This window comes from Acanthopagrus latus, chromosome 8 (genome assembly GCF_904848185.1).
Source record: "Acanthopagrus latus isolate v.2019 chromosome 8, fAcaLat1.1, whole genome shotgun sequence".
Taxonomy (NCBI): Eukaryota; Metazoa; Chordata; class Actinopteri; order Spariformes; family Sparidae; genus Acanthopagrus; species Acanthopagrus latus.
Window position 1 is genome coordinate 16,322,213 of NC_051046.1, and position 26,479 is coordinate 16,348,691.

General features: G+C 41.0%; 3 protein-coding genes across 4 annotated transcripts; all 3 read right to left on the reverse strand.

The window, feature by feature from the left end:
* Positions 1-9,514: 9,514 nt before the first annotated feature.
* Positions 9,515-12,307, reverse strand: LOC119024545. Its single transcript, XM_037107442.1, has 2 exons — positions 12,136-12,307; positions 9,515-11,392 (listed from the first exon to the last, which is right to left on the reverse strand). The coding sequence occupies exon 2, from the start codon at positions 11,385-11,387 to the stop codon at positions 10,113-10,115; it is 1,275 nt and encodes a 424-aa protein (XP_036963337.1). The 5' UTR covers positions 11,388-11,392; positions 12,136-12,307; the 3' UTR covers positions 9,515-10,112.
* Positions 12,308-12,449: 142 nt separating this feature from the next.
* On the reverse strand, positions 12,450-15,572 carry LOC119024551. Its single transcript, XM_037107456.1, has 2 exons — positions 15,489-15,572; positions 12,450-14,746 (listed from the first exon to the last, which is right to left on the reverse strand). The coding sequence occupies exon 2, from the start codon at positions 14,739-14,741 to the stop codon at positions 13,461-13,463; it is 1,281 nt and encodes a 426-aa protein (XP_036963351.1). The 5' UTR covers positions 14,742-14,746; positions 15,489-15,572; the 3' UTR covers positions 12,450-13,460.
* Positions 15,573-16,297: 725 nt separating this feature from the next.
* On the reverse strand, positions 16,298-26,241 carry LOC119024592. Of its 2 annotated transcripts, none has more exons than XM_037107527.1 (2): positions 26,150-26,241; positions 16,298-18,093 (listed from the first exon to the last, which is right to left on the reverse strand). In XM_037107527.1, the coding sequence occupies exon 2, from the start codon at positions 18,091-18,093 to the stop codon at positions 16,813-16,815; it is 1,281 nt and encodes a 426-aa protein (XP_036963422.1). In that variant the 5' UTR covers positions 26,150-26,241; the 3' UTR covers positions 16,298-16,812. The 2 variants fall into 2 exon arrangements, with proteins under 2 accessions (XP_036963422.1, XP_036963421.1); XM_037107526.1 differs by lacking the exon at positions 26,150-26,241 and adding an exon at positions 18,724-18,776.
* Between the last annotated feature and the right edge of the window lie 238 nt (positions 26,242-26,479).

Below are 26,479 nucleotides of genomic sequence, written 5' to 3' on the forward strand. Positions count from 1 at the left end.
CCTATTTATGTAAACTGAAACTACTGGATATTTTTAACAGGACATTAGGACATTGTCAAGCTGTGTTAGTGGCAAGAAAACCAGATGTTTTGACAAGACATGGGGACATTATCCAGCCATGTTATTGGCAATAAATCTGAATGATTTTGAAGCTTTTTCTGTCTAAATCTAACCAGAGAATAAGAATGAATTTGCCATTAAGAACAACATAAACAACAAAACATTTCAACCTGTCTGTGGTTCTCTGAAATGTAACACTTAATCTGACCATCGTATTGAAACCAAACTGAACTAATGGCAGAGTAAAATGGTACTTTCACAGTATTTATTTTTAAACTTTCACATCCTTGTTGGCCATCAGATACTGACTTGTCAGCTGACATGCAAGAACCAAAGTTTTTTTTGTTTTTTTTTCCTGTCTCTGCACCAGTTCTCCCATTCTTCCAGCCTTAAGTGTCCATCCCACTTAAGTGTAAAACTCTTTTTTGATGGAGTGTTGAACATATTAAGAGTAGATCGAATTCACAAAGTGAAACACAGAGACAGATTTTTGCTCTCGGAGTCAAGATGAAAACTGGTTATTTTCAAGATAGCTACACAGAAGTCCTTTGAGCTGTCTCGAGCAGGCACAGCATCACCTCAGCCCAGCAGCTTTACCATTACTGCCGCATCTCACGCTACAGGGCTCAGCTGTCACGAAGATGGATGTGTAGGGATCACTGATCAACTTGTTCCTTTTGTAGTGTCTGCCATTTAAATCTGCAGTAGCAAGGCTACTGCTGGTTCAGTAGGCACGTCAGCGCAGAGTGCCAGGGGAGTTTAAAAATGTCTCTTTCACTCTGCCTTACCACAGTCTTTGCCAAAATAATTCCAGCAAAAAAAAAAAAAAAAAAAAGGCTTGTGAGCCACGGCAGTCATTTGGCCCCTTGACATCATGTGGCTGTTTTTTCCCGAAAAATCGTAATGAAAAGCTCATGAGATGCACGTCATGCCAGGTTGTGTGCTCTTCTGTGGGACCGTGCTTGGAATTGGTGTCGTGGGAGAGCACATGAGGAGAGCAGAAAAAGAATCTCTAATGAAGTTTTGATTATTTACAGATTACTTTAAATCAACAAATAATTATGACCATAAATGTGTTTTTCTCTCACTTTATCCGTCCACGTGGCTGCCTATTTTCTGCGTTTTGTTTTTTAGTGCCAGAGATTTACTCTATCTGTGGATAAGCCTTCCTAAGACCTCTTCTCTGAGGGCACATTAGACAGACCCTTAACCGCTGAAATAACAACTTTACATGGAACCTGAGATTCTGTGAGCTTTACTTGGCTTACACATTAGGTGATGAAAAAATCTATTTGACAGGTACAAACTGAGATACTTGAGATTCTTTGCCTTAATATTGTGACTGATATACGGTCTGTATCTGTGTACACCTTACATAACGTGTCTGTTAGAGGTTTAAGCAGCAAAACAGTGGGCCTCCGCATCTGAACGTCCAAATTAAATCCAAACAGCACGGGATGGAATCTGGCAGAGACAAGATCGGATGGCAAGATAAAGCCATGGAGACCTTTATGTTGCACATGTTTTGTAGAATAATGGTATATTAAGTTGATTTGAAGCTTTTGAATTTGAGGAAAAAAGCCAGAGCAGCGATGTTATCGTCTCATCCTGCCATCGGCGCCGACTTGGGTTTAACACTGGGGAGGGGGGGGCAAAAATGTAGGTAATGTTTTTATGACATCATGTCATGAGCATGCCCAAACCGTTTCTCCATAGAGGGTTAGATGGATTCACTGGGTACGGCAAAGCAAAATATAATCTCCAAAGGAAATAAAGCATTCTGCTATCGATCATCTGATCTACTTCATAAATACACACAAGGCTGTTGTTTAGAACTGTGAATACCGATGTTAACTCTCCAGATCTGCGGCTCTGAAACTTAGTTTCTCTGATTTTATGTTGTTTTGTTTTTTAACTGCTTAAACCTAGCTCGTAGCTGGTGGAGACATTTCTGTTTCTCTTCTGTTTTAGTCATTACTATTGTTATGACTTCCCACAACAAAACGATTTCATCTCTCACACACACGCACAGGTTAGCAAACACATTTTTATGCTTTAATTCTCACCAGACTACTCGGTTTAATCTGTTTTGGGTGTCTGGCATGCACAATGTTGAAGCCCAGTCACCAGGATGAAATGTTTGCATATCTTCAAACCGCTGATATGTTCATAATTGTACAATTGTTCTAATTGTACTTACAGGCTACTATTGACATTTGTAAGAACCATTGTCATATCAAGTTCCCATTGCAAGTTAATGGCCTGACTTTCTTACTTCATATCGGGAGATTTGAAAGTCCTGCCAAAGAAAACCATTTCTGACAGGAAGTGGGGACACATCCAGTCTGCGGTGAGCAAACCATATGTTTTGAGCCACAACATGATCCTTTCCTAACCCTATCCAAGTGTACTTTGTGCCTATACCCAATCAGGACATAAGCACACTTGTCACAATGTAAACAACAACATATAAAAAAGTAAAGTTGTAAAGAAGTTTATTTATTATTCAACATTTATTCAGGCAAATGGGTTAGCAAGCTGTACAAGGTTCCCATTCTTTGAGATTAAAGTCACCGCTAAGCTGCAACATTAGGTCATGGAATACATCCGTCACTGCACCGACCACATCCCCCGTGTTGACTGAAGGGTCTGGGCCGCGAATCCGAGCTGTTGTCCTTCTCTGTCTCTTTTCAGCGTGGTTTTCTTTTAGGGTCTTGCAGGCGATGTCACAAGGTTGTCTGCTGATAAGAGATTTATTTTTCAAAGGGGGGTGGGGTTGGGTTTGGTTGGCCCAGTGATCCTGTGTTTGGTGAGACCTCTGCTCAGTATCAGTGGCTTGATATATGGTGTTGGTTTAACCTCAGATTATTGACTCAGTGTCCCAGTGCGTGTTATATTTTTGATAATAAAGATTTATGTAAAGCAGATACGCACGCTATGGATATATTTAATCAAAGCCTGCACAACCTGAACTGAGAACCTTAACACATGGATGCATGCACGCTCTCAATACACCGTCAGTGGCCTCTTTACATGGGGGCAATATCAATGTCATGGATTCAGCATGAGATGTGTTGCTCACAACTCAAGAATGAAGGCCCATTTATTCAAGAACGCATTGTTATTATAATTCCCTCAATTCAACATGAGCATGCCGAATCAAGTTTTTCGCGATCATTGTTTCTAATCTCCTCCTGTGCCTATCATGCCAACACAGGCAGCTCGACACAACAGAGCTCAAATGCAGCGGCTCCTATTCTTGTCTCAGCCGACAGGACGTGTTTCCTCAGGAGGCCACTTATCGTGTTTGTCTCAACATTCCGGACCCAGACAACATGACACGGGGGCAGACACGAGCCCGCGGTGAAGTGCGGCGCTGCACCTGTATTTCAACAGCAAGACACCATCGGTCGAACAGAAAGTATAAAACATTTATTTGACTGCTTTGCTGTCACTTTTGGTCCTCACATAAATCTGCCTTGGGCTTAATTGTTTAGTTTGTTAAAAGAGAACTCCAGTATTTTCACTTCTATTAATTTTTTTTTTTGGGGGGGGGGGTGCATAAAGGAAAACGGGGAAAACAAAAGAGGATTGAAAGAAGCAAGAAGTCAATATTCGCGCAGCTTGTGATTTGTATTAGAAATTGTATTTAAAATCGTATTGATGTATTTCTATTTTATCCAGTTTTTTCTTTGTTCATTTTTTTTTGTGTCTGCTTGTTTCATGTCCAGGATTTCACAAAACTACTCAACAGATTTCCACAAAAGTTGGATGCAGGTCTCGGCTCAGAAACTCTATCCTGGAACTTTTTTTTTATGTTCTCGGACATTGAGATCGTCATCTCTTTCCTCACATTGTTTTGGCATTTTGTTTGTACTAAAACAAGCGTAAAAATGACAGCTTGTTGTTTAAGAGGAGGTGGTGTGTCGTGCCATTTCTTTGGCGAGAGCAGTGAGTCCATTCCTCCTTTTTTTTACACTCATCATCCGAAAAGCTGTGCCTTAGCAGTTAAAGTCGAGCTGAAATGAAAAATCCCTTTTTAACCATTTTACATTATATCTACAGTCACATTATGTGCATAATAAATGCCAAAGAAATGTACAAAAAATCTATTTCCCAGTATTTTGTATCAAAATCAGTCATGATTTCTCCCCATGAATCCATTAATCCATCGGTCCGAGGAAGTTGCATAGAGCTAAGATTTCATGTCAGACAGACGCCCCTGAAGTAGAGTATTTAATTGATTATTGAATAAAAACACAAATGTATAACTTTATTCACTGATTTGGTTAAAATTGGATCATATTCTACAGACACAACTTTTTCCCCGGGTTGCCAACAGCTAAACCTGACAAGAAAACCACCATGGTGTCATATTTCCTGACGTCAGATTGGAGGCCATAAGTGTCAGATGCTGCATTAGGTCCCGCTGGTGTTTGGCCAGCCCTCCAATCACTTAAACAACAACGTTCATTCAAACCCCCTGGTGGTCTGGTGAGACTGAACAGGCGACTTGTGACATGTAGCTACATGGGTAACTCATATCCAGCACCACTGCACCAGCAAATATTACTCCGCCTTCTGTTTCAGGTAAACTTCTGAAACGTTTTAGGATTTGGCTGGAGATGACATTTCTATTGAAAAAGAGTTTTACTTTAGCCGGCATGTAGTTGACATTCAGCGGATCGGAGAGCAGCTCCATATGACATGTGATTTAAAGTGCACTGGTGAAGGGCATGCCAGTGATTCGTCTACAGCCTAAAAGAGATATGCTAGTGTAAATTTAATCCATGGTCTAACACACCCTGACACCGAGTAAGACCCCCCCCCCACGAGAGATCAAGTTTTCCAACCGCTAGCTTATGTAGTTTTAGCAACCTCAGAAAAGACTGCATGATAACAGTAGCAGCATACACACCACACAACTCACCACTCTCCTGTCACAGCTTCCTGTTGTGGGGAAGTCCTTGCGAGTCGATTACCAAGTGCGTTAAGAAATGCTAAATTCCATTCTTTTCCCTGTCCACTCTCGATAATAACTGTTATAAACTGTGTGTAAGTGTAAGCTGCCAACTTTTAGGTAAAGAACATGTTATTTGAAAAAAAGAAAACATTCAAACCGATCATATTGGCTGTGCTCTAGGGAGGAGGAAACTGCACCACTTTACCATCTATCTTTCTCGTCTGCAGCAAGTGCATCTTTGATAGGCAAAAGAAAACCAACAGAATGATGACAAACCAAGTACTTTACTCATGTCAATCATTTCCCTAATGCAGCAAGTCATTTTCCATCTGTTGTTTTTCTTTCATCCCTCCATACTGAGCTCCATGGCAGGGGAATGTTTTAATGAACTCCATTGAAATTCAAAACATGCCATAGTGCAACATACCTTGTATGAGGCCATTCTGAGAGCTAATTTAGAAAAAAACGACACCATTTCCAGCGCCTGGGGCTCATTTCACTTGAGAAGCACAAAGCCATTTACGTTGCTGTGATCTGAACACAGTGATAACAGTTGTGGATCAGAGAATGTGCTGTTCATGTTCAGGTGGCCATAGGCAGTACAGACAAATGCTGCAGGCGCCATCCATCAAAAGGGGCACCACAGAAAGACTGATTAACTTTTTTTTCTTTTACTTATATCGTTGTAATGATTATTTCTAAAGCATGGCTAATAAGCCCACAACAACATAACTACATTAAATAGGCCCTACACACCGGAGTGACCTGTGACTGAGACGCGACATGAACAACAGCTGATCATGTCAAAAAGACAGAAGCCTTCTGGCGCCCAGGGAAGAGCAAGAAGAAGAGAGGATGACGAAAAACAGGAAAGAGACGGAGGTAATATGATGAACTGCATGTTGGAGCAGAACGTAACTTGCTGGGCAGATGGTACTGTTAGCTAATGGAATAAACAGCAAGTGTCAACATCAGTCACTCCTGCCTCATTTTCATTAGAGCATGTTGGAACGGCCATTCAGGTGTTTGGGGAATAACTCACAAAATAATTTTGAGAAATACACTTTTCCGTTCAAGTGTGATGCACAAACCATCCACTGCGTGCCTCAAGAATCCCCATCCCCTTTTCAATCAGTGGTGGAAAGCAACTAAGTAGGCCGCATCTACTGTACTAAAGTACAATTTAGAGGTACTTTACTTTTTATGCCACCTAAGATTTCCACTTCCACTCACTTCCAGAGAGAAATATTCTATACTATCTACTCCACTACATGTTTTGTGTTTGTTTGTTTGTTTGTTTGTTTGTTTTGTTTTTTACAGTTTTACACTTTAAGAAATAAAGATTTCATGTAACAGTAACAGTACTAATGTAACACACTTTTAAAATGCAATACATTGTGCATCAAATAGTTTAATTTCAGTTTCAATAGATGTTTAAATGATCCAGTATCTCACCAAAAAGCAAAGCTAAGAGAAAAAAATCGAAGAAAAACTAAAAACAGATCAGAACCTTTAACTTTTTCCCTCTTCCATTAATCACCTCAGGACGCCTCAGATTCATCTGATGTCCCTGTATATAAAGCTGTACATGAAATGCTTTTAACTAGCTCCTTTTATTGGCTGGGTTTCACCACCAGCAGCTTTAATCATTAATTGTAACTAACACCCAGTGGTCACATATACCCCTCTTCTTTCTTCAGACGTACTTTTGATCCCACGCCTGCAGATCTTCGGCCACCTGCTGACACCTCCAAGTCTACAACTTCCCCTCAGACAAGTCCAGCGATGCAGTGCCAGCTTCCACTCTACCCTCCATGTCAACACAGCAAGGCCCAAATTCACATTCACATTCAACATGATTGGTGTGTGATGGTAGTTGTGTATGATGCAAGGGGCACCGGCTAAAATTGTGCCTCGAGCACCAACTTGTTCAGGTTGGACTAATCTCATTCACATGGGTAAATATGCTCACAGCAAATAAAGCTTTAATTGATCTGACAGAAGCAGAGGTTGAGCTAGATCAGCATGAAAGTCATTTCTGAAGGTTAGACAGATTGATCTCGTTACGATCGCTGTGAGCATCTATCCTGCCGCACTACACTTCCTACATGCATGCACACATTGTGATTATACGGCAGCGAGGCCCCATCCCCCCCTTTTTTCTTTTAGGCGGAAACCCGTACAACTAATCCATCCTAATTCAGTTTTAATTGAACTGCAGCAGTAACAGGTCATTTCCACCTCCTCCTGTGTACAGTGTGACCCAGGCATCACCTCTACGACACGCAATATTGGCCTGGTTGATATTTGCTGCAGTGTCTTTTTTTACTGTTTGTTAGGATCCCGTTGCTATACACCCCTTCAGGCAACTGTCATGGGTCAGTTTCATATCCTGAATCCCGTCACTGAACGCCGTAAAAGACAGCAAATATTGATCCTTCGTTTGTGGTACACGCCTGCACTCGCGTCTCAAGCAGGTCTTTGTCTCTGATAAGGTGGCATCAGTGGGAAAGGTCAACGAAATTTCTCCATAAAAGCAACGGATTAAATTTTACACTTGACACTGTCTTAAGCCCAGGACCTGACACACATTCAAACATTATATAACCAGTTAGATTTACGAGGCCTCTGCCACAGTTTGAAAATGAATTTAATCAGGACTGAGTACTGACTACTTAATCATTGTTGCTTGTTGAAAAAGCACCATAATTATGTCATTAAATTTAAAAATGTATGCCATTTGGAATCAAAAGTCAATCTTTCACAAATAGTAGAAAAGGAAACTGACTTCGCACAGTACATTACAGAATGTTTGTTGAGTCCAAGGGTGGGTATTAAAAAAACAATATCTCAAAATTAGTGATGAATGATTTTTTTTTTTTTTCAAATAAAATGTAACTGTTACAACCCCCAAAATCATACATACATTTTTATAAATGTATGTGCTTAACTTTCCTCTGCCATCTCGCTGTTGTGTTACCTGAGTGTGTGATTGGTTGATGGTGTGTTTGGTTAATTTGATGACTGTATGCTCCATACTCCATACATTTCGGTGTCGTATGCGATATGTTCAAGGGTGTGTGTGCATATGTGCATGTGCGTGTGTGTGTTACATGAATGAGGGTGCAGGGAGTGGGGATGTTAAGGGGGTTTGTTTCATTTTCTTTTCTTTTAATGTAAAGCACTTTGGGTTCCATTTTTATATGTATGAAAGGTGCTATATAAATAAAGTTGATTTGATTTGATTTGATTTGATTTGACTGAGTGTGAGTGTAGGTTGCAGAGGGAGCAGATTAAAGGCTGGCTCATCCCAGTGTGTGTGATAGATGCATTGTTTAATACACCTTTTGAATTCTTTGCTGTTGGTAGCTTATTTTCATGTTTTGCCAGGGTTACTCCCCGAGGCCCTGCAACACCTGCAATTGTAATACAGTTTAACTTTTAATCTAAAAACTGTTACTTGAAGGTAATCGAGTGCAAGTAGGTCCCAAAGACAGGTGTGGTCACGGTAAACACCTGACAGTCCCCTGACCCCTGCTGCTCTGTAAAATGAAATGCTTCTCAAATGAATATGGTGGCCAATTCATCTGTAAGGGTCTAAACTTGCTGAGTCACATTCGCAACTCCTGTGGGATTGTAAGGAGGGATCGGTCACGACCCCCAAGCGTTAGTTTTTCATAGCACTTTTAACATACTCATACACATACAACTAGGTATGAGTAAAACATAAGTCATGGTAAAAAAAAATGTTGCATCGCATAGTCCTGTCATTTCTGTCTTCTTTTATTTGAATTTTGTGTGTCTGTCTGTTCCTGTGCTCCACCACAGTTTAGTGTGTAGTGTGTTTTCCCCTCCACACCTGCTCTGCATCCCGTTCATTAACCCCGCCCTGTTCCCACTGTTCTTCCCTCCTACCTTCATGCTGTTTTACTAGCTACCGTCAATCGACCTATTCACTCTTTTAGGTTCGAAGATGTTTTGGATGTTTACACTCAGCTAAGTGTTTCTGTTGAGCCTAAACATGTCTGTCCACCCCACCCTTAATTTGTCTGAATTGAATTAGGGGGTTAACTCTGTCTTCGTGGTTTGGTGTTTAATTGGGATCTAGCTAATTTGGAGGCATGTCAGCTAATATATATCAATATTGATCAATAGTGTGAAACAGGATACATCATGCTGTTACGACATTTAAGGCATTAACAGATGCTTTTTGTCCAACAACAGACACACATACATACATACACTGATGGTGGTGGCTGCCATGCAAGGTGCTTACCAGGACATCGGGAGCAGTTTGGGGTTCAGTATCTTCCCCAAGGACACTTTGACATACAGACCAGAGGAACTGAACCATTGACCTCCTGATAACATGACGCTTGCTCTATCCCTGAGCCATAGCCGCCTGTATGTTTCAATGCAATAGGCATTACTATGCTCATATTAGTGCAACAGCTGAATGCATAGTGCAAGGAACAAACACTGTGATTGTGAAGTCACACATTTTATTGAAGTAATGAACAATTAAATTGGCATGAAATTGATTAAGCACTAAAACACAAAAGTATATCTATTTGAAATGTCAAAATGCAGATGTCCTTTTCTTCCTGTCTGTGTCGTGTCTCAACTTGATGTGGGGAAAAACATGTGGACTAACAGCAGGAGATGCTTCTGTCATGCAGAATGTCATTCAGTCTGAGGGGTCGAAAGATACATTCGACTGAGTGTAACTGGATGCCATTATATGCTGTCCATGTACATATACAGACAGGAGCACCTCTTTCTGGAGTTCTCTGTCCTGACGGGATAAAGCAGGCATACCAGGACAAACACTCTAACACTTTAATAAATCCTGAAATGTTAACAGGAAGGAAGTTTGAGCTACAACAAACAGCTGATCTGGCATTAAAACTTAACATTTTTTGACACCAACAGTTAAAGCAATGTTGCACATTTTATAATTTGAAGGGGGGGAAAAATCATGAATATGGAAATAACTGCTTTGCAATCTTTAGAAAATGGCTGTGTTGTTTATAAGTTGAATCTCATCTGATTGACTCATAAGTTGGATATCCATTCCAGGTCCATACTGTTATTCCCAGTGGTTTGTACTCAGCTGCTGGGAGACATACTGGCAGAAACACACCCCTCCCTCTAGGTGACCAGTGGAGCTTGGCTGGGGAAAGGGAAAGTGTCTTTTAGCAAGGCAGCAGGCGTAACCTGATGAGAAGAAGATCAGAGCTCTTTCAAACATTTCTTCAGCAGCGTCCTGCTCAGAAAATGTTCCTGCAAACTCACGTTTGCAACCGTCCAGAGAAACATACACCAGATAGATTTTTGAATTGGACTGACAGCCCATTAACACCTTCTCCTCAGAGAGAAGTTTGTTTGCCTGGCCTATAGCTGTCTGCATCTCCCTCACTATGTACTTCTCATCATCATTTTTCCAGAGACCAATATGAATGAGCAACCCAATTGGAACACAAAACAGACTACAAATAATGAACACTAAGACTCCAGTAGGGATACAACTTGGAATTATACATATCTTATAGACCAAAACTGTCATATACATGGAAAATGCTAACAAGCTTAAAACAATTATTACACCAATTATGTAGATCAGTACTCTAACCCACATTGGGCGCAGCCACACTTTATTTTGAGAGACACTGTTGATCATCCTCACAGCCTCTCTGTACTTGTCATGGTCCTCAATGACCAGGCGCAGTTGGTCGGGCACCTCCATGTCACTGAACTGACCCGAATCCCATTTACAGAGTCGCTCATCGTTGGCAGCAATCAAAGGCTGCAGGGCCTTCCCATTGTAGATAGAGGGAGGCTGGAAGGGCACCACAGTGGACCCTTGAAGTTGCTTGTTAGGGGTGCAGAGCACCTTGAGCAGCTTATTCATAAAGTCGTGGTCAGTGGCCTCCAGGTAGGTGAGGTGGCAGAGGTGGAGCGGAACAGAGACTCCTGGCTCCAGCAGCACTGGGACGATGGGCTTCCTCTCCAGGCAGTCTCTGAACAAAGACATGTTGGCCTCCAGGAGACACCAGCGACTCCTCACGAACTCTGGGCTGAGAACCAGCAGGACCTTCTGACTCTCCTGGATGCAGTCGGACATGTTTTCCAGCACGGTGCGGCCCGGAGTGAAGTCACGCTCATGGTAGCAGACCTGCAGGCCGCAGGACTCCAGCTGGTTGATGAGGGGGTGGGTCCACTGGTAGTCTGTGCTGCTGTAGCTAATGAAGACATGGTAACACTCACCATCCCTCAGTGTGGGAGGAGCATAAACAGAGGGAGACAGTGGGACAGCACGTTGTGACTGAATGTCTGCAGACTCAGTGGAGTTCATTGGCTCCATTATCTCTGAAAAATGACAGAGAGATTAAAATATAACCTAGAAATGCAGACATGCAGCCATCTTCTTTAATGGCACTGCTGCTCGGCATAACTTGTACACTTCAATTCATTAAAGTTTCCCTTTATTTAATGCATTGTTGTCTCAGAACTGTGTTTTTTTTAACTGAAGCATTTCATCAAGTGAACCAACATTTTGAAAATGTTCCATTTCTCACATGTAGTTTATTTTTAGTTTCATGAAAAGTCCAATTTGTACATGTAAAACCACAAGAATATTTCTGTCCTCTCTTCTGAGCCTCAGTTGTATATTTATGTCTCGTTCATTTCATTACATTCACAGTACAAATAGTCGATTTCTAAACTTCTCAAAGTCATCCTGATACTCTCACATGTAATATGAAGCAAACTACTGTCAAACAAGTTTTCTTTTGTGGCCAACATGAGTTCAAACCACTTAGTGCTGCTCCAGATACACAGGAAGCATTTGCGTGTAAAGAAATATAGTTATAATCAAATACACTCGAGTACAAAGATGTAGAGTTGTAAAGATGCTTTAAGTGCGCATGTAACAGAGAAAAATGTTCAACAGTGAAGTAAATTCATGAAGCAGTTCTATGTGTTAGCGTTCACTCCTCTATTGATTTCTCTAAATAAACATCAACAACAGTGTGCTGCTGCTCTTTTAAAGAGTGAAAGCTACAGTAACACTAAAAGTAGAACAGACAGTACACAGAAGTATTCATTCATACCTGCTCATGATACAATCAACTCAAAAGGACAAAGAAGAGCGATCACATTGTGTGAGTGAACAAGAACTGAAACTAAACTCAGGAAAAGGGAAAAGCCTTCACTCTTCTGCTCTCAGGTTTGTTAAAGAGACATCCCTCCTTCTGACATCTGGGCTTCTAACATGAAGCAGCTGTGCCTTTAATAGCTCTCAGAGTCTCGTGTTAGGACTGATGTTACACTTTGTCGAGTTTTCTTCAAATAAGAATGTAGAGTGATTGCTTAAGAGTAATGTTAATGACAGGTCATGTTTTTAAAGCAACAAAGTATATGCTCCTCTGAGACTGATAGTGCATCTTAAATATTTTGGACAGTTAACAGATATTGTTCAACTGCAGGGAGACACACAGACACAAAAACACTCCCCTCTCCAGTAGTTAGAATGACATAATGAAATGTTTTTTAATATCAACCAGGGTTTGTAACTATTTCACTATAAATGTATGATGACTTTCTGCACACTTGTGCTCCACTGCATACAGCTGACCCCTTTTAATTTATTTGTCCCTGCCCCTAAAACATCCTGAGTCCACATGGAAAAGGATACGGGTCTTGAGTTTTAATCTCATATTATCTGCTCTAAACCACAATAGATGTGCTATTATTCATGAGATTGCCCTTTACTAATCTCAAATTCAGTATGAGATGAATTTTTCTCCCATCAAAGTTAATAAAAGGCACAAGGAACTAAATACTGTGCTTGTCATGTCATATGTTTTATTGAAAAAATGAACAATTCAAATGGAATCAAAATGATCAAATACAAACACACAAGTAGAAAAGTGTTTGCTAATGCTAGTCGGCCTCAGACTTCTTTCACTGAAACCTGATGATTTCCATGTCAGTATACTGTAGTAACTACACTGATGAATGTTTAGTATGCAAGCCAGTAAGGTAACCTGCTCCTTCTGGAGTAACAGCAGCAAGTATTGGTTATTCTTTCATCCTTCTGACGTGACGTTTTCCTGTAGAATTGTATGATGACGTGAACCACCTGATTTGGAATCTTCAAAAAATCTTCAAGTCGTTTATAAAAATATTGATAAGAATAGTTTGTCTTGATATTCATCTGATATATTCATAAATTGCAGATCCATACTGTTACTGCGGGTGGTTGTGGCTCAGAGGTAGAATCAGCGCCTTGTTATCAGAAGGTTGCTGGTTTGATTCCCCTGGTCTGCAAGTCAAAGTGTCCTTGGACAAGATACTGAACCCCAAACTGCTCCTGATGTGCTGGTCGGCACCTTGCGTGACAGCCATCTGTAAGCCCTGAACTGTAAATGTACTGCTATTTCCACTGCTCTGTACTCAGCTGCTGGGAGACATACTGGCAGAAACACACCCCTCCCTCTAGGTGACCAGTGGAGCTTGGCTGGGGAAAGGGAAAGTGTCTTTTAGCAAGGCAGCAAGCGTAACCTGATGAGAAGAAGATCAGAGCTCTTTCAAACATTTCTTCAGCGATGGTCTGCTCAGAAAATGTTCCTGCAAACTCATGTTTGCAACCGTCCAGAGAAACATACACCAGATAGATTTTTGAGTTGGACTGACAGCCCATTAACACCTTCTCCTCAGAGAGAAGTTTGTTTGCTTGGCCTATAGCTTTCTGCATCTCCCGTACTATGTACTTCTCATCATCATTTTTCCAGAGACAAAGCTGAATAAGCAACCCCAAAGGAGCAAAGTAGAGACTAGAAACAGCAAAGATATCTGCTCCGTTATAGTAAATATAATCAGGACTAGATCTAAAAACAGCCAACAAAAGAATTGCCATAAATACAGAAAAAATCAAAATGATTAAAAACAAACCAACACCAGTAATGTAGGTAAGGACTCTTAACCAGAGTGGGCGCAGCCACACTTTATTTTGAGAGACACTGTTGATCATCCTCATAGCCTCTCTGTACTTGTCATGGTCCTCAATGACCAGGCGCAGTTGGTCGGGCACCTCCATGTCACTGAACTGACCCGAATCCCATTTACAGAGTTCCTCATCATTGAACGCAGTCAAAGGCTGCAGGGCCTTCCCGTTGTAGATAGAGGGAGGCTGGAAGGGCACCACAGTGGACCCTTGAAGTTGCTTGTTAGGGGTGCAGAGCACCTTGAGCAGCTTATTCATAAAGTCGGGGTCGGTGGCCTCCAGGTAGGTGAGGTGGCAGAGGTGGAGTGGAACAGAGACTCCTGGCTCCAGCAGCACTGGGACGATGGGCTTCCTGTCCAGGCAGTCTCTGAACAAAGACATGTTGGCCTCCAGGAGACACCAGCGACTCCTCACGAACTCTGGGCTGAGAACCAGCAGGACCTTCTGACTCTCCTGGATGCAGTCGGACATGTTTTCCAGCACGGTGCGGCCCGGAGTGAAGTCACGCTCATGGTAGCAGACCTGCAGGCCGCAGGACTCCAGCTGGTTGATGAGGGGGTGGGTCCACTGGTAGTCTGTGCTGCTGTAGCTAATGAAGACATGGTAACACTCACCATCCCTCAGTGTGGGAGGAGCATAAACAGAGGGAGACGGTGGGACAGCACGTTGTGACTGAATGTCTGCAGACTCAAGGGAGTTCATTGGCTCCATTATCTCTGAAAAATGACAGAGAGATTAAAATATAACCTAGAAATGCAGACATGCAGCCATCTTCTTTACTGGCACTGCTGCTCGGCATAACTTGTACACTTCAAGTCATTAAAGTTTCCCTTTATTTAATGCATTGTTGTCTCAGAACTGTGTTTTTTTTACTGAAGCATTTCATCAAGTGAACCAACAACTTAAAAAAGTTCAATTTCTCACATGTAGTTTATTTTCAGTTTCATGAAAAGTCCAATTTATACATGTAAAACCACAAGAATATTTCTGTCCTCTCATCTGAGCCTCAGTTGTATATTTATCTCTCATTCATTTCACTACATTCACAGTACAAATAGTCGATTTCTAAACTTCTCAAAGTCATCCTGATACTCCCACATGTAATACGAAGCAAACTACTGTCAAACAAGTTTTCTTTTGTGGCCAACATGAGTTCAAACCACTTAGTGCTGCTCCAGATACGCAGGAAGCATTTGAGTGTAAAGAAATATAGTTGTAATCAAATACATTCGAGTACAAAGATGTAGAGTTGTAAAGATGCTTTAAATGCGCATGTAACAGAGAAAAATGTTCAACAGTGAAGTAAATTCATGAAGCAGTTCTACGTGTTAGCGTTCACTCCTCTATTGATTTCTCTAAATAAACATCAACAACAGTGTGCTGCTGCTCTTTTAAAGAGTGAAAGCTACAGTAACACTAAAAGTAGAACAGACAGTACACAGAAGTATTCATTCATACCTGCTCATGATACAATCAACTCAAAAGGACAAAGAAGAGCGATCACATTGTGTGAGTGAACAAGAACTGAAACTAAACTCAGGAAAAGGGAAAAGCCTTCACTCTTCTGCTCTCATGTTTGTTAAAGAGACATCCCTCCTTCTGACATCTGGGCTTCTAACATGAAGCAGCTGTGCCTTTAATAGCTCTCAGAGTCTGGTGTTAGGACTGATGTTACACTTTGTCGAGTTTTCTTCAAATAAGAATGTAGAGTGATTGCTTAAGAGTAATGTTAATGACAGGTCATGTTTTTATAGCAACAAAGTATATGCTCCTCTGAGACTGATAGTGCATCTTAAATATTTTGGACAGTTAACAGATATTGTTCAACTGCAGGGAGACACACAGACACAAAAACACTCCCCTCTCCAATAGTTAGAATGACATAATGAAATGTTTTTAATATCAACCAGGGTTTGTAACTATTTCACTATAAATGTATGGTGACCTTCTGCACACTTCTGCTCCACTGCATACAGCTGGCCCCTTTTATTATATTCGCTCCTGCCCCAAAAACATCCTGAGTCCACCTGGAAAAGGATACGGGTCTTGAGTTTTAATCTCATATTATCTGCTCTAAACCACAATAGATGTGCTATTATTCATGAGATTGCCCTTTACTAATCTCAAATTCAGTATGAGATGAATTTTTCTCCCATCAAAGTTAATAAAAGGCACAAGGAACTAAATACTGTGCTTGTCATGTCATATGTTTTATTGAAAAAATGAACAATGCAAATGGAATCAAAATTATCAAATACAAACACACAAGTAGAAAAGTGTTTGCTAATGCTAGTCGGCCTCAGACTTCTTTCACTGAAACCTGATGATTTCCATGTCAGTATACTGTAGTAACTACACTGATGAATGTTTAGTATGCAAGCCAGTAAGGTAACCTGCTCCTTCTGGTGTAACAGCAGCAAGTATTGGTTATTCTTTCATCCTTCTGACGTGACGTTTTCCTGTAGAATTGTATGATGACGTGAACCACCTGATTTGGAATCTTCAAAAAATCTTCAAGTCGTTTATAAAAATATTGATAAGAATAGTTTGTCTTGATATTCATCTGATATATTCATAAATTGCAGATCCATACTGTTACTGCGGGTGGTTGTGGCTCAGAGGTAGAACCAGCGCCTTGTTATCAGAAGGTTGCTGGTTTGATTCCCCTGGTCTGCATGTCTAAGTGTCCTTGGACAAGATACTGAACCCCAAACTGCTCCTGATGTGCTGGTCGGCACCTTGCGTGACAGCCATCTGTAAGCCCTGAACTGTAAATGTACTGCTATTTCCACTGCTCTGTACTCAGCTGCTGGGAGACATACTGGCAGAAACACACCCCTCCCTCTAGGTGACCAGTGGAGCTTGGCTGGGGAAAGGGAAAGTGTCTTTTAGCAAGGCAGCAAGCGTAACCTGATGAGAAGAAGATCAGAGCTCTTTCAAACATTTCTTCAGCGATGGTCTGCTCAGAAAATGTTCCTGCAAACTCATGTTTGCAACCGTCCAGAGAAACATACACCAGATAGATTTTTGAGTTGGACTGACAGCCCATTAACACCTTCTCCTCAGAGAGAAGTTTGTTTGCTTGGCCTATAGCTTTCTGCATCTCCCTTACAATGTACTTCTCATCATCACTTTTCCAGAGACAAAGCTGAATAACCAACCCAATTGGAACACAAAAGAGACTAAAAATGGCAACCACAAATATTGCAGGAGGGATTTCTGCAAAAACTTGTATGTTGAATGGATCTTCAATGTAATAAACTGTCAGAGCTCCAAACCCGTTGAAAAGACCTCCAACAAAGATTCCACCAATAAAGTAGATCAGGGCTCTAACCCACTTTGGGCGTAGCCACACTTGAGAGACACTGTTGATCATCCTCACAGCCTCTCTGTACTTGTCATGGTCCTCAATGACCAGGCGCAGTTGGTCGGGCACCTCCATGTCACTGAACTGACCTGAATCCCATTTACAGAGTCGCTCATCGTTGGCAGCAATCAAAGGCTGCAGGGCCTTCCCGTTGTAGATAGAGGGAGGCTGGAAGGGCACCACAGTGGACCCTTGAAGTTGCTTGTTAGGGGTGCAGAGCACCTTGAGCAGCTTATTCATAAAGTCGGGGTCGGTGGCCTCCAGGTAGGTGAGGTGGCAGAGGTGGAGTGGAACAGAGACTCCTGGCTCCAGCAGCACTGGGACGATGGGCTTCCTCTCCAGGCAGTCTCTGAACAAAGACATGTTGGCCTCCAGGAGACACCAGCGACTCCTCACGAACTCTGGGCTGAGAACCAGCAGGACCTTCTGACTCTCCTGGATGCAGTCGGACATGTTTTCCAGCACGGTGCGGCCCGGAGTGAAGTCACGCTCATGGTAGCAGACCTGCAGGCCGCAGGACTCCAGCTGGTTGATGAGGGGGTGGGTCCACTGGTAGTCTGTGCTGCTGTAGCTAATGAAGACATGGTAACACTCACCATCCCTCAGTGTGGGAGGAGCATAAACAGAGGGAGACGGTGGGACAGCACGTTGTGACCGAATGTCTGCAGACTCAAAGGAGTTCATTGGCTCCATCATCTAAAGAAACAGAGGTGAGAAGCATCTATTATAAATGCTCTGCAAGAATAAAACAAAAGTGGATGTAAAAGCACAAAGATTAGACAAAAGAATGGACAAAAGGCTTTTAAACATGACAACATGGGATCTGAACATGAATGGTGTCCTCCTCAGCTGAGCTGTTACCTAGGCTAGCTAGCTCTGTTAGCCTCTCGCCAGCTATAGATTGGCAGATAGAAAATAGTTGCGACATGAAACTGCTGTCAGCTGAGTCATGTTTTGGTTTAGTGCTCTGAGCACCCTGAGCCAAAAGCCATCCACTTCAATTACATTCGAGATTTGAATTAAATTCAACAGGTTTAAAATGTGTGTAGTAAAATGTAAGCTGTGTTTGGCCTCCACCTGTAAACCTTTGCATCATTTTACCATTAAAATCACTGAGCTGAGCCTTGCTGCCTGGTTAGATCCTTTACACACACCCCACAACACATAACCGGAATATCACTGAGGGTGGACTCAATAACTAAGACCACACTTTTTGATCCATACCTTTCTAAAACACTTTCAACAAAAGATGTTCATTGTTTCAGTAATTATCTGTCAAAACATTACTGGTTAGACTTAAGACAAAAAATCTAAATATTTAAATACCTGTAGATAATAAACACCTAAAGGAGTTCAGCAGTGGGTCATCAACAGCAGAGTAGGAAGGAAAAGAAAGGGAAGTAAAAAACGATACACCTCTGTTGAGAGTTAAATTAAAGGCATACGCTATTCTGTCCTGAACCAAGAGCTGTATAACAAGTTGGTACAGTGACTTTGCCTTTAATGAAAATAGTTATAAGATAACACCACCCTCACCATGCATGCCTTAACCTGCCTGGCTGGCTTGGCATGTTTCACTTTTGTTTCACTGTGTAGATGAATACAGGTGTTTATTTGTTTATTTTTATCAACTGCTGTATCACCAATCTAAATAACTTTTTGTTCTCTTAAACATAATGCAAATTTGGGACACATCTATATAATCACAGCCACAAAGTTTGTGGAATTGGCATGAATCATCTTTTCTGTAAGCTAGAAGAGAGTGAGAATCCTCAATCCTCATCCTACAACAGCTAATGATGCGCTGGAAGATCTTACAACCATTTAAATGCCTTTTCATTAATATTTTTGAGAAGCTGTCGACACCTCCTACCACAGGACTGAACAGAAATGACTGGTGTTGGGAGGGGTCAAAATCTTCTTCTACATCAGTTAGCACAGAATATATACAACCCAGTGGCCAGAACAAATGTTTGCAGTACACAGTAATTTTCTGCAAACCATGGATAGGTTGAGACTTTTCATTTCCCTGTGTTGCAACTTTACATTTCTAAAGATTCAGCTCTGTTTGTGTTGTGCCCATGATCTGGTTAGGTTTAGGCTCCAAAAGGTCATATTTTGGCTTAAAATACCTGTTTTGGTTGCCATAAATGCGGTTGGAGATGACCCGTCAAAAGTATCCGATTTTTATTGCCACAAACACAGCTCGAAATTATCCTGAGGGATCTTTAAAAAATCCATTGGCACCATGATTACAAATGTTGAAACACAGTCACGAGTGTCAACTCCCCCGCATTTCATTTTGGCGAGTGAGCTAATTATATATTATAGAAATATAAATAAGACCTATTACATTAATGCACAATTGAGTTATGAACTGACTCTTATAAAACACCTGAGCTTTTAGTATTTTAGTTAATAATCTAGTGACACATACTTTTGAATTAATCCTCATGGGTCCCTTTTTCTGGGGTGGGTGAAGTGAACCATGCTTGTTAAAGGGCTGTACTCTGAGCAAAAATAGCTGCAGACTTGGGTTCTAGAGGGGCAGCTCGGACATTTTTAATATAAAGAAAAGCTTTATGAGTCACATTCTCTCATCCCACTTGTGACTCTGGGACTTCAATAGACCTGACCCAATAAAGATCAGTAAGCAAGGCTCGTCTGTGTCAGTGACCTAGGGCCCTTTTAATATCTGTGAGATATTGAAAACCAAGGGGAAATTTCATTCATCAGAAGACCATCTTCCCATCCCAGCTGACATTAAAGAACACTTTAGAGGAAAGCAAATCAAACAGTGCCATCTCTCCTCTGGGTTTTGTTCAGAAATTAGGTTCTGTTAATCATTATGCCGAGACACAAAGAAAAAAATATGAAGTTTCCTGACCCCAGGGGTCGTGAAATCAGATTTTTTTTCACCCTGTTCAGCGTCATTGTTTTTTTAACACAGAATGGTGACCACATCTAATCTTTTGGGGACAGAACTGAACAAGTGCCACGGGGTGAAGAGGAAAGCAGCTCTAACAATGTAATGCAATTGTAATCTAGACCTACATCTGATGCTCTCTTGATGCATTCAGGCTGGGGCAGCACTGAGCGAACAGGACGCTGAGTGCTTCTACACCCTCCACTCAACACAACCACCGCGAGGAAATGAAATTTGATTTTACTATGTACAGTGGGCACTTGGGCGTACTGTCTCGGCTGTATTGTACAAACACTTCAATATCAAACATTTCATTTTTAATCAGGTTTTTGGTTTTGTGTGGAAAAAGCATATCAGACACAAATTGGTATTCAAAGGAGAGTCTGGAGGCAAGTCTTACTTAATAATTTACAGACCATAAACCATTGAACACAAAGCCTTGCGGTTGCCAAGAATCAGTGACTGACAGCTCATTTGTCTTTTTAAAAGACAGCGTCAGTAAACCTTCCGGGAAAGGTTTGCAACAACACGTTCTCATTCCCAACTTATCAAATACAGAAGCTTGTAACAGCAGATTTCATGTGTAAATCATGTATTGACCATAACTAATGTCATTCGTATAAACTTGTACACATGATTAAGAGTGCCTAATGATAGGGAGGGAGCACTCTTTGTTATATGGCATCAGTATTACATGAAGTCATTACTTTGCTAAAATCCCCACAGATCTGATTCTCTTCCCCATCTACAGAGAGCTGATCAAGGATGAAGGTTCAGTAATAAATGCCATCTTGGGTTTACCTTTTGAGTAAACTGAACTTACAACCTGCTGCAAACATTTCAACTGCGTCATATTTTACACTGAAGCGATATTTTCCACTTGCATAACCGTATAAATCCCAAGTCCTACAGAGCAGAAACCATTATTCATGCAGTTTGTACTTTGGCTGCAACAAAGCCATTAAAAATATTTATTAGATGTGACAGTTTTAGGACAGGTAGATGGGTAATGAGAGAATGGAGGAGGCAGTGGAACATTATGCGCGACTGCATCTGTGTTTGTGTCTGCGTCTCCAGGTTAGTTTTAGGCATTACGTATTACGGCGTCTGAGACTGGAGGATGAAAAATGGGGTTTGACCCGGCTTCTGGTTGTCACCACATCTGAGCATATTTTCACAGTCATGACTGCTGTGGTTTTTGTCTCCGTTTATGTGCCAACTGAGACTCAATTAATCGTCTTCCACTGCCTTGGCAGAAATGAGCGAACTGGTCTGCCTGTCGCGGTGATTGATAGGGTGTTTATGTCAGGGTTTGCGCAGGTATGATTCATAAAGATGTGTGTTCACAAATGGCCCAATTATTTATTCATACATTTTTAATGTTTCTGACTTTAATTTCAGCCATTCAAGCTACATGGTTCAGGGGATGCCAGTGCCATTCTGTTCTTTTTCTCCACAACTTTGATTGAAATATCTCAACAACTATTGGATGGATTGCCATGAACTTTTGTGAGAACATTCATGGTGACCAGAGGAAAATTACAACTGAGTTTGGACCTCTCGGGCTGCTGTTGGCATTCGTTGTTGTGACTGAAATAACTCCAGTTTCCCAACACTGTGATCGTCTGCCCTGCCCTGATGTGTTGCATCAGGCGACAACAGCGCCAACCATAACAAGGCAGGCAAATGCAAGGAGAGGGGAATTTGAAAAGTTGTCTGTTTTCCACTGCTCCGAGCTGTGCTGATTCGCTTTTCCATCACCTGTTTTACTGCGGCGAGTTGAACCGAGCCGAGCCAGCAATGGACCTGCTCCGGAGTATGGCCAAGCTGCAGTACAGCCAACCCGAATCAAGCACCTGTCTCCCACTAAAATCGATACTCAACCCATGTCCTTGCAGGAAACCTGAAAGAAAGACATTTTTGAAAGTGTTTTCAGCTTTCTGTACATTTGTTGCTTCTAAATGCATCTTTAGTTTCTCTCCTGTTTGTGCTTTCAGATGTCTGCTGCGATTTCCTGTTTTGCCGTGTTCGCTTTCACCTTTTTCAGGAGTCCTGTGTGATGGAAAAATTCCTTTTCATTATGGGTTGATGAATTTTGAACTATTTTGTTGAATATGATTTCTTAAAAACATTTATCTAACTTGCTTCATGTGACTGATATCTTATGCAAATGCATGAACACCTAACCTCTGCCCTATATGATTGTAACAGAGTCACGAACCAGCCAAAACTCAGATAGAAAGTCGTCTTCTTGTCTTATGTTTTATGTCTGATAATTTTATGCTTTGCACAGAGTCCCAGGTCATGCGTCATGAAGTTTTAACTTTACGTCTTGTGTCGATGAGAAGCCTGTCTGATTGGGATAGTCGTATGTACGTGTGTGTGTAGCTTAATCACTGCTGGCACCGAGAGTGCTTGTCTCTTCCCCTGACCTTGTTGATATCTGTGTATAAAATTGTGAACACTCCTTTACTCGGGGCTCATTCACTCAGCTCATGAATTTGACTGTGTGGTGAGTCCATCTGCAGATGGTTGGATTAAACTTACCGAAAAGACAGATCTGACTTTACTCTTTGATTGACAGAAATTTCCACCACACCTGTTTAGTTGCTGCTGGTGAAAACACCACGTTTCCTACAATGTTGCTTCATAATAAAAGCTTTGAAATGACTAAATGTTTTTTTATTGTGAATAATGTTCAAATGTTAGGTAGGGTGGAAGAGAGAGGTTAAAATCTTAAAATGTATGCAAACATCAATATGAAGGTTAAAAGAAGATTGAAAGACGTGATTAATAAAGGATTTATGCCTTTGTTAATCACATGTGTTTTAATTCATCAAAAAGCATGCCCCACTAATTTTTCTAGTGATAAAGTCATTTAAGTATTGAAATATTTCTAGATATTTTTTCAATATGCTGCTAAACAGATTAGAGAGGGTTTAATCTAACTGGGTCATTGGAAATAAGCTTAGTGTTTACATACAGTATGATGATAAGACTGGGTTATCCGATCAAATCCCTTGACGAACAGTGTGAACACGGCTAATATTTAGCTTTCCTCTCTGTGCATAATCAGTCAATTGACCCAGATCATGAGGTTTACTTGATGATATTTAATTAAATATGTATTTATTGATAATAGAATCAGCAGTAGTTTAGTATAATATGGTATATACAAAGATATAGACAGCGGAAAGCCACCCAATCCACAGACCCCAGAGGTGATACAACTCACAGGTGCTTTATCCCGTTATTGACATTTTTCAGAACTCTGTCAATCATTATTTTTAGAAATACTCCATAACATTGCTTTCTGCTCTAATTAGTGTTTCACTTTAAAATATCAGTGTATCGGGGTCCTGGGGACCTGAATCAAAGCACCCATTTCCACCTGTGCATTTTCAATAGATGAAACTAGTACTTGAGCAAAATTCTGTAATGTAATGTGTCCAATTTTACCTGCTTTAACTCACTATCAGGCAGGTATGAGTGATTTTGAGGGAGTCAAACAGAGATAGAGCTGACACATTTTATTTTTGCTGTTGACCACTCTAACTACTCTTCTTAAGGTCAGATATACAATGCATAAGGTTGTTGTAAAATGTTTTATGAGGATGAAAATGAAGGCACAAGATGATACTGTCAAATTACAGCAGCAGTGACCATCGTGGGAGTAAAGAAAACTCCACCTGTCGCTGGGGAAGTCCAGCGCTTGGCTGGAAAATCTGATCGAAAAAGGTGCTTCCTTTTGTACGGAAACACAGACAGGACGTGTTTGCTCCAGTGTGCCCTAAGCATGTGAGCCAAGTCAAGTGCTATAAGCATTTCTATACTGCTTTCTCCAGTCTGCCGGTTGCATGTGGTGTGGTGTGTAAAGACCAGTCATTTTACATAATGTACAAACTGAAAATAAATCAACATTCAAGTTTATTCAAATATTATTCTGCCACTGTGTCATCCTGAGATCAGTCTCTCCATCTTCTTTTGTATTGAAAGACAAGTACAGTTAAAAAGTGTTGAGAGACTGGTGGTTACTTAAATAATTTTGAATTGGGGTGATGATAACCGCGGCTGGTTTCAGCATATAAATGTAACATTATATAATAGAACATATAATATTAGTCGAAATTACTGAAAACTGAAGGTGCCATGATCAAGTAAAAATGTGAATGGTACGTTGCAATTTGTGTTGATGTTAATAAGAAGAAGAATTACAGAAGAATAATAGTAGTGATATAGTATAATAATAATAATACATCTTTTTTTTTTTTCTAGAGGAGGTTAATTGTATAATGAATAACGTTTTGAGAAGAAATAAGTTTACATTTCGCTGTGATGGTTAATTCTTCAAGTATTTTATCAATCTAGTTGGTAGCCCTTGCATACTAAATACTTTGGTAGGATGAGGGTTAAAAACAAGTATCCTGCATGAAGTAGAAACTGCAGCAGAAGAAAAACCCCACAGTTTAGCATCTTCTGCAGAACCAGCGGCAGGTCTTAAAAGAGAAAAGGCTTTTTGTTAGACAGCCGGATATTTATCTTTTCACAGCATGTCTGGATGTCTGTGCCCTCACACAGGGAAGATAAATATCTCTGCCATTTTTAGCTGTCTTGAAATATCCAGGAAGGCCTATGGAAAAAGAAAAAAAAACTTAGAAGAAGTGTATGTCATTACAGGACTCTTACTGAGTATAATCCTGTCTCCATAAATTTCCACTGCAAAGTTTTTCGAAGAACAAACTTCACATTTGTAACTTAATAAGGCTCTAAGAACACATCCTTCAGGGTGCATCTGTTTCAGTCTCTTATTTCATTCAGATGTTTTTTTGTTTTTTATATGAATTTTGTTTGTCTTTGTCACCCAAGACCACTGTGGCTCAAAGTTTCTGCACATATGGAATAGAACAGAGCACCCATCATCTTTGTTTGTTTCTCAGTGAAGCACTTTTTTTTTTCTTTTTTTTTTTCTAAATTTCCACCTCATTGTTTCTGTGTTATGTACAACAAATGTATTTTTTTGTTTGCAGCCACAGCAGGCAGCTGCTTTCAACAAAACAAAATCCTTTAGAACCCTCCGTATGCCCAGCACCGAACGCCAGAGCAGGGTTACAAGGGTCAGGGTTTCACTGACACGGCTGCTATTTGAAATTTCATTTGATATATGCTGTGTTCAAGTCGGTTTTTTTTTTTGTTTGTTTTCATTTTGTTTTTTCGATAAACTGTGTAGTATTTAGAAGGCTTTGACAAAAATGGACAGACTGACAGAATAGCGAAAATTCCCCTTGCCCACATCATAGCTGCATCTGCTTGGAGAGGGACAAGTTAGCTAAAGAGCCGGCAGAAGAGAACTCTAAGGCTTAAACGTGGCTGCGCTAACTGTGGTAACAGTGACAAACTGGCAGAGTGGAGATCACTGAGCAGGGCATGAGACAAAGGCCTTGATTACGGTGATGCAGGGCAGCTGTTCGCTCCTCCCAGACTCTGGCACACCTGCACACAACCATCAGACAAACAGAGAGAGAGAGACACAAAGCAGCTCCGAGGCACACAACTGAGGAACATCACGGAGCCCATGTTACGTATTGTTTCGTGACTGCTGTTTGCCAACATGCTCAGGTTACCTTCTGGAGATGAAAACATGTCAGCGTTGCATTTACAAGCCCCCAAGTTGTAAAAAAAAAAAAAAAGAAGAGAGAAACAAGAAAAAAAGAGAGAAATAAACCTGTAGAAAGTAACCTGTAGAAGCAACAAATGGATTTCCTGCAGGTAGCGTATGTTGAATAAAACCAAAAATGAAAGTTGTTGAGTGGACCGGAGTTTACTTACATTTTACAGTTACATTTGGCAGACACTTTTGTCCAAAGCGACTTACAGTATTACATACAGTGATGATGGTGGCTACCATGCAAGGTGCCAACCAGCACATCAGGAGTAGTTTGGGGTTCAGAATCTTGCCCAAAGACACTTCGACATGCACACCAGGGGAATCGAACCAGTGATTGTCCAGTAACAATATGCTGGCTCTACCCCTGAGCCACAGCTGCCCACAGTTGACACCAGTTGAGAGTGACACCAGCTTACCAAATGATCTTCCATCAAAAACGGAGAGATCTTGTTTCGGTTTGTTTTTCCCCTAAATAATGTAACACAAACTCT

Excerpts from the sequence above, each read along its gene's own strand:
- LOC119024545 (XM_037107442.1), bottom strand. The coding sequence starts at position 11,387 with ATGGAGCCAATGAACTCCACTGAGTCTGCAGACATTCAGTCACAACGT.
- LOC119024551 (XM_037107456.1), bottom strand. The coding sequence starts at position 14,741 with ATGGAGCCAATGAACTCCCTTGAGTCTGCAGACATTCAGTCACAACGT.
- LOC119024592 (XM_037107527.1), bottom strand. The coding sequence starts at position 18,093 with ATGATGGAGCCAATGAACTCCTTTGAGTCTGCAGACATTCGGTCACAA.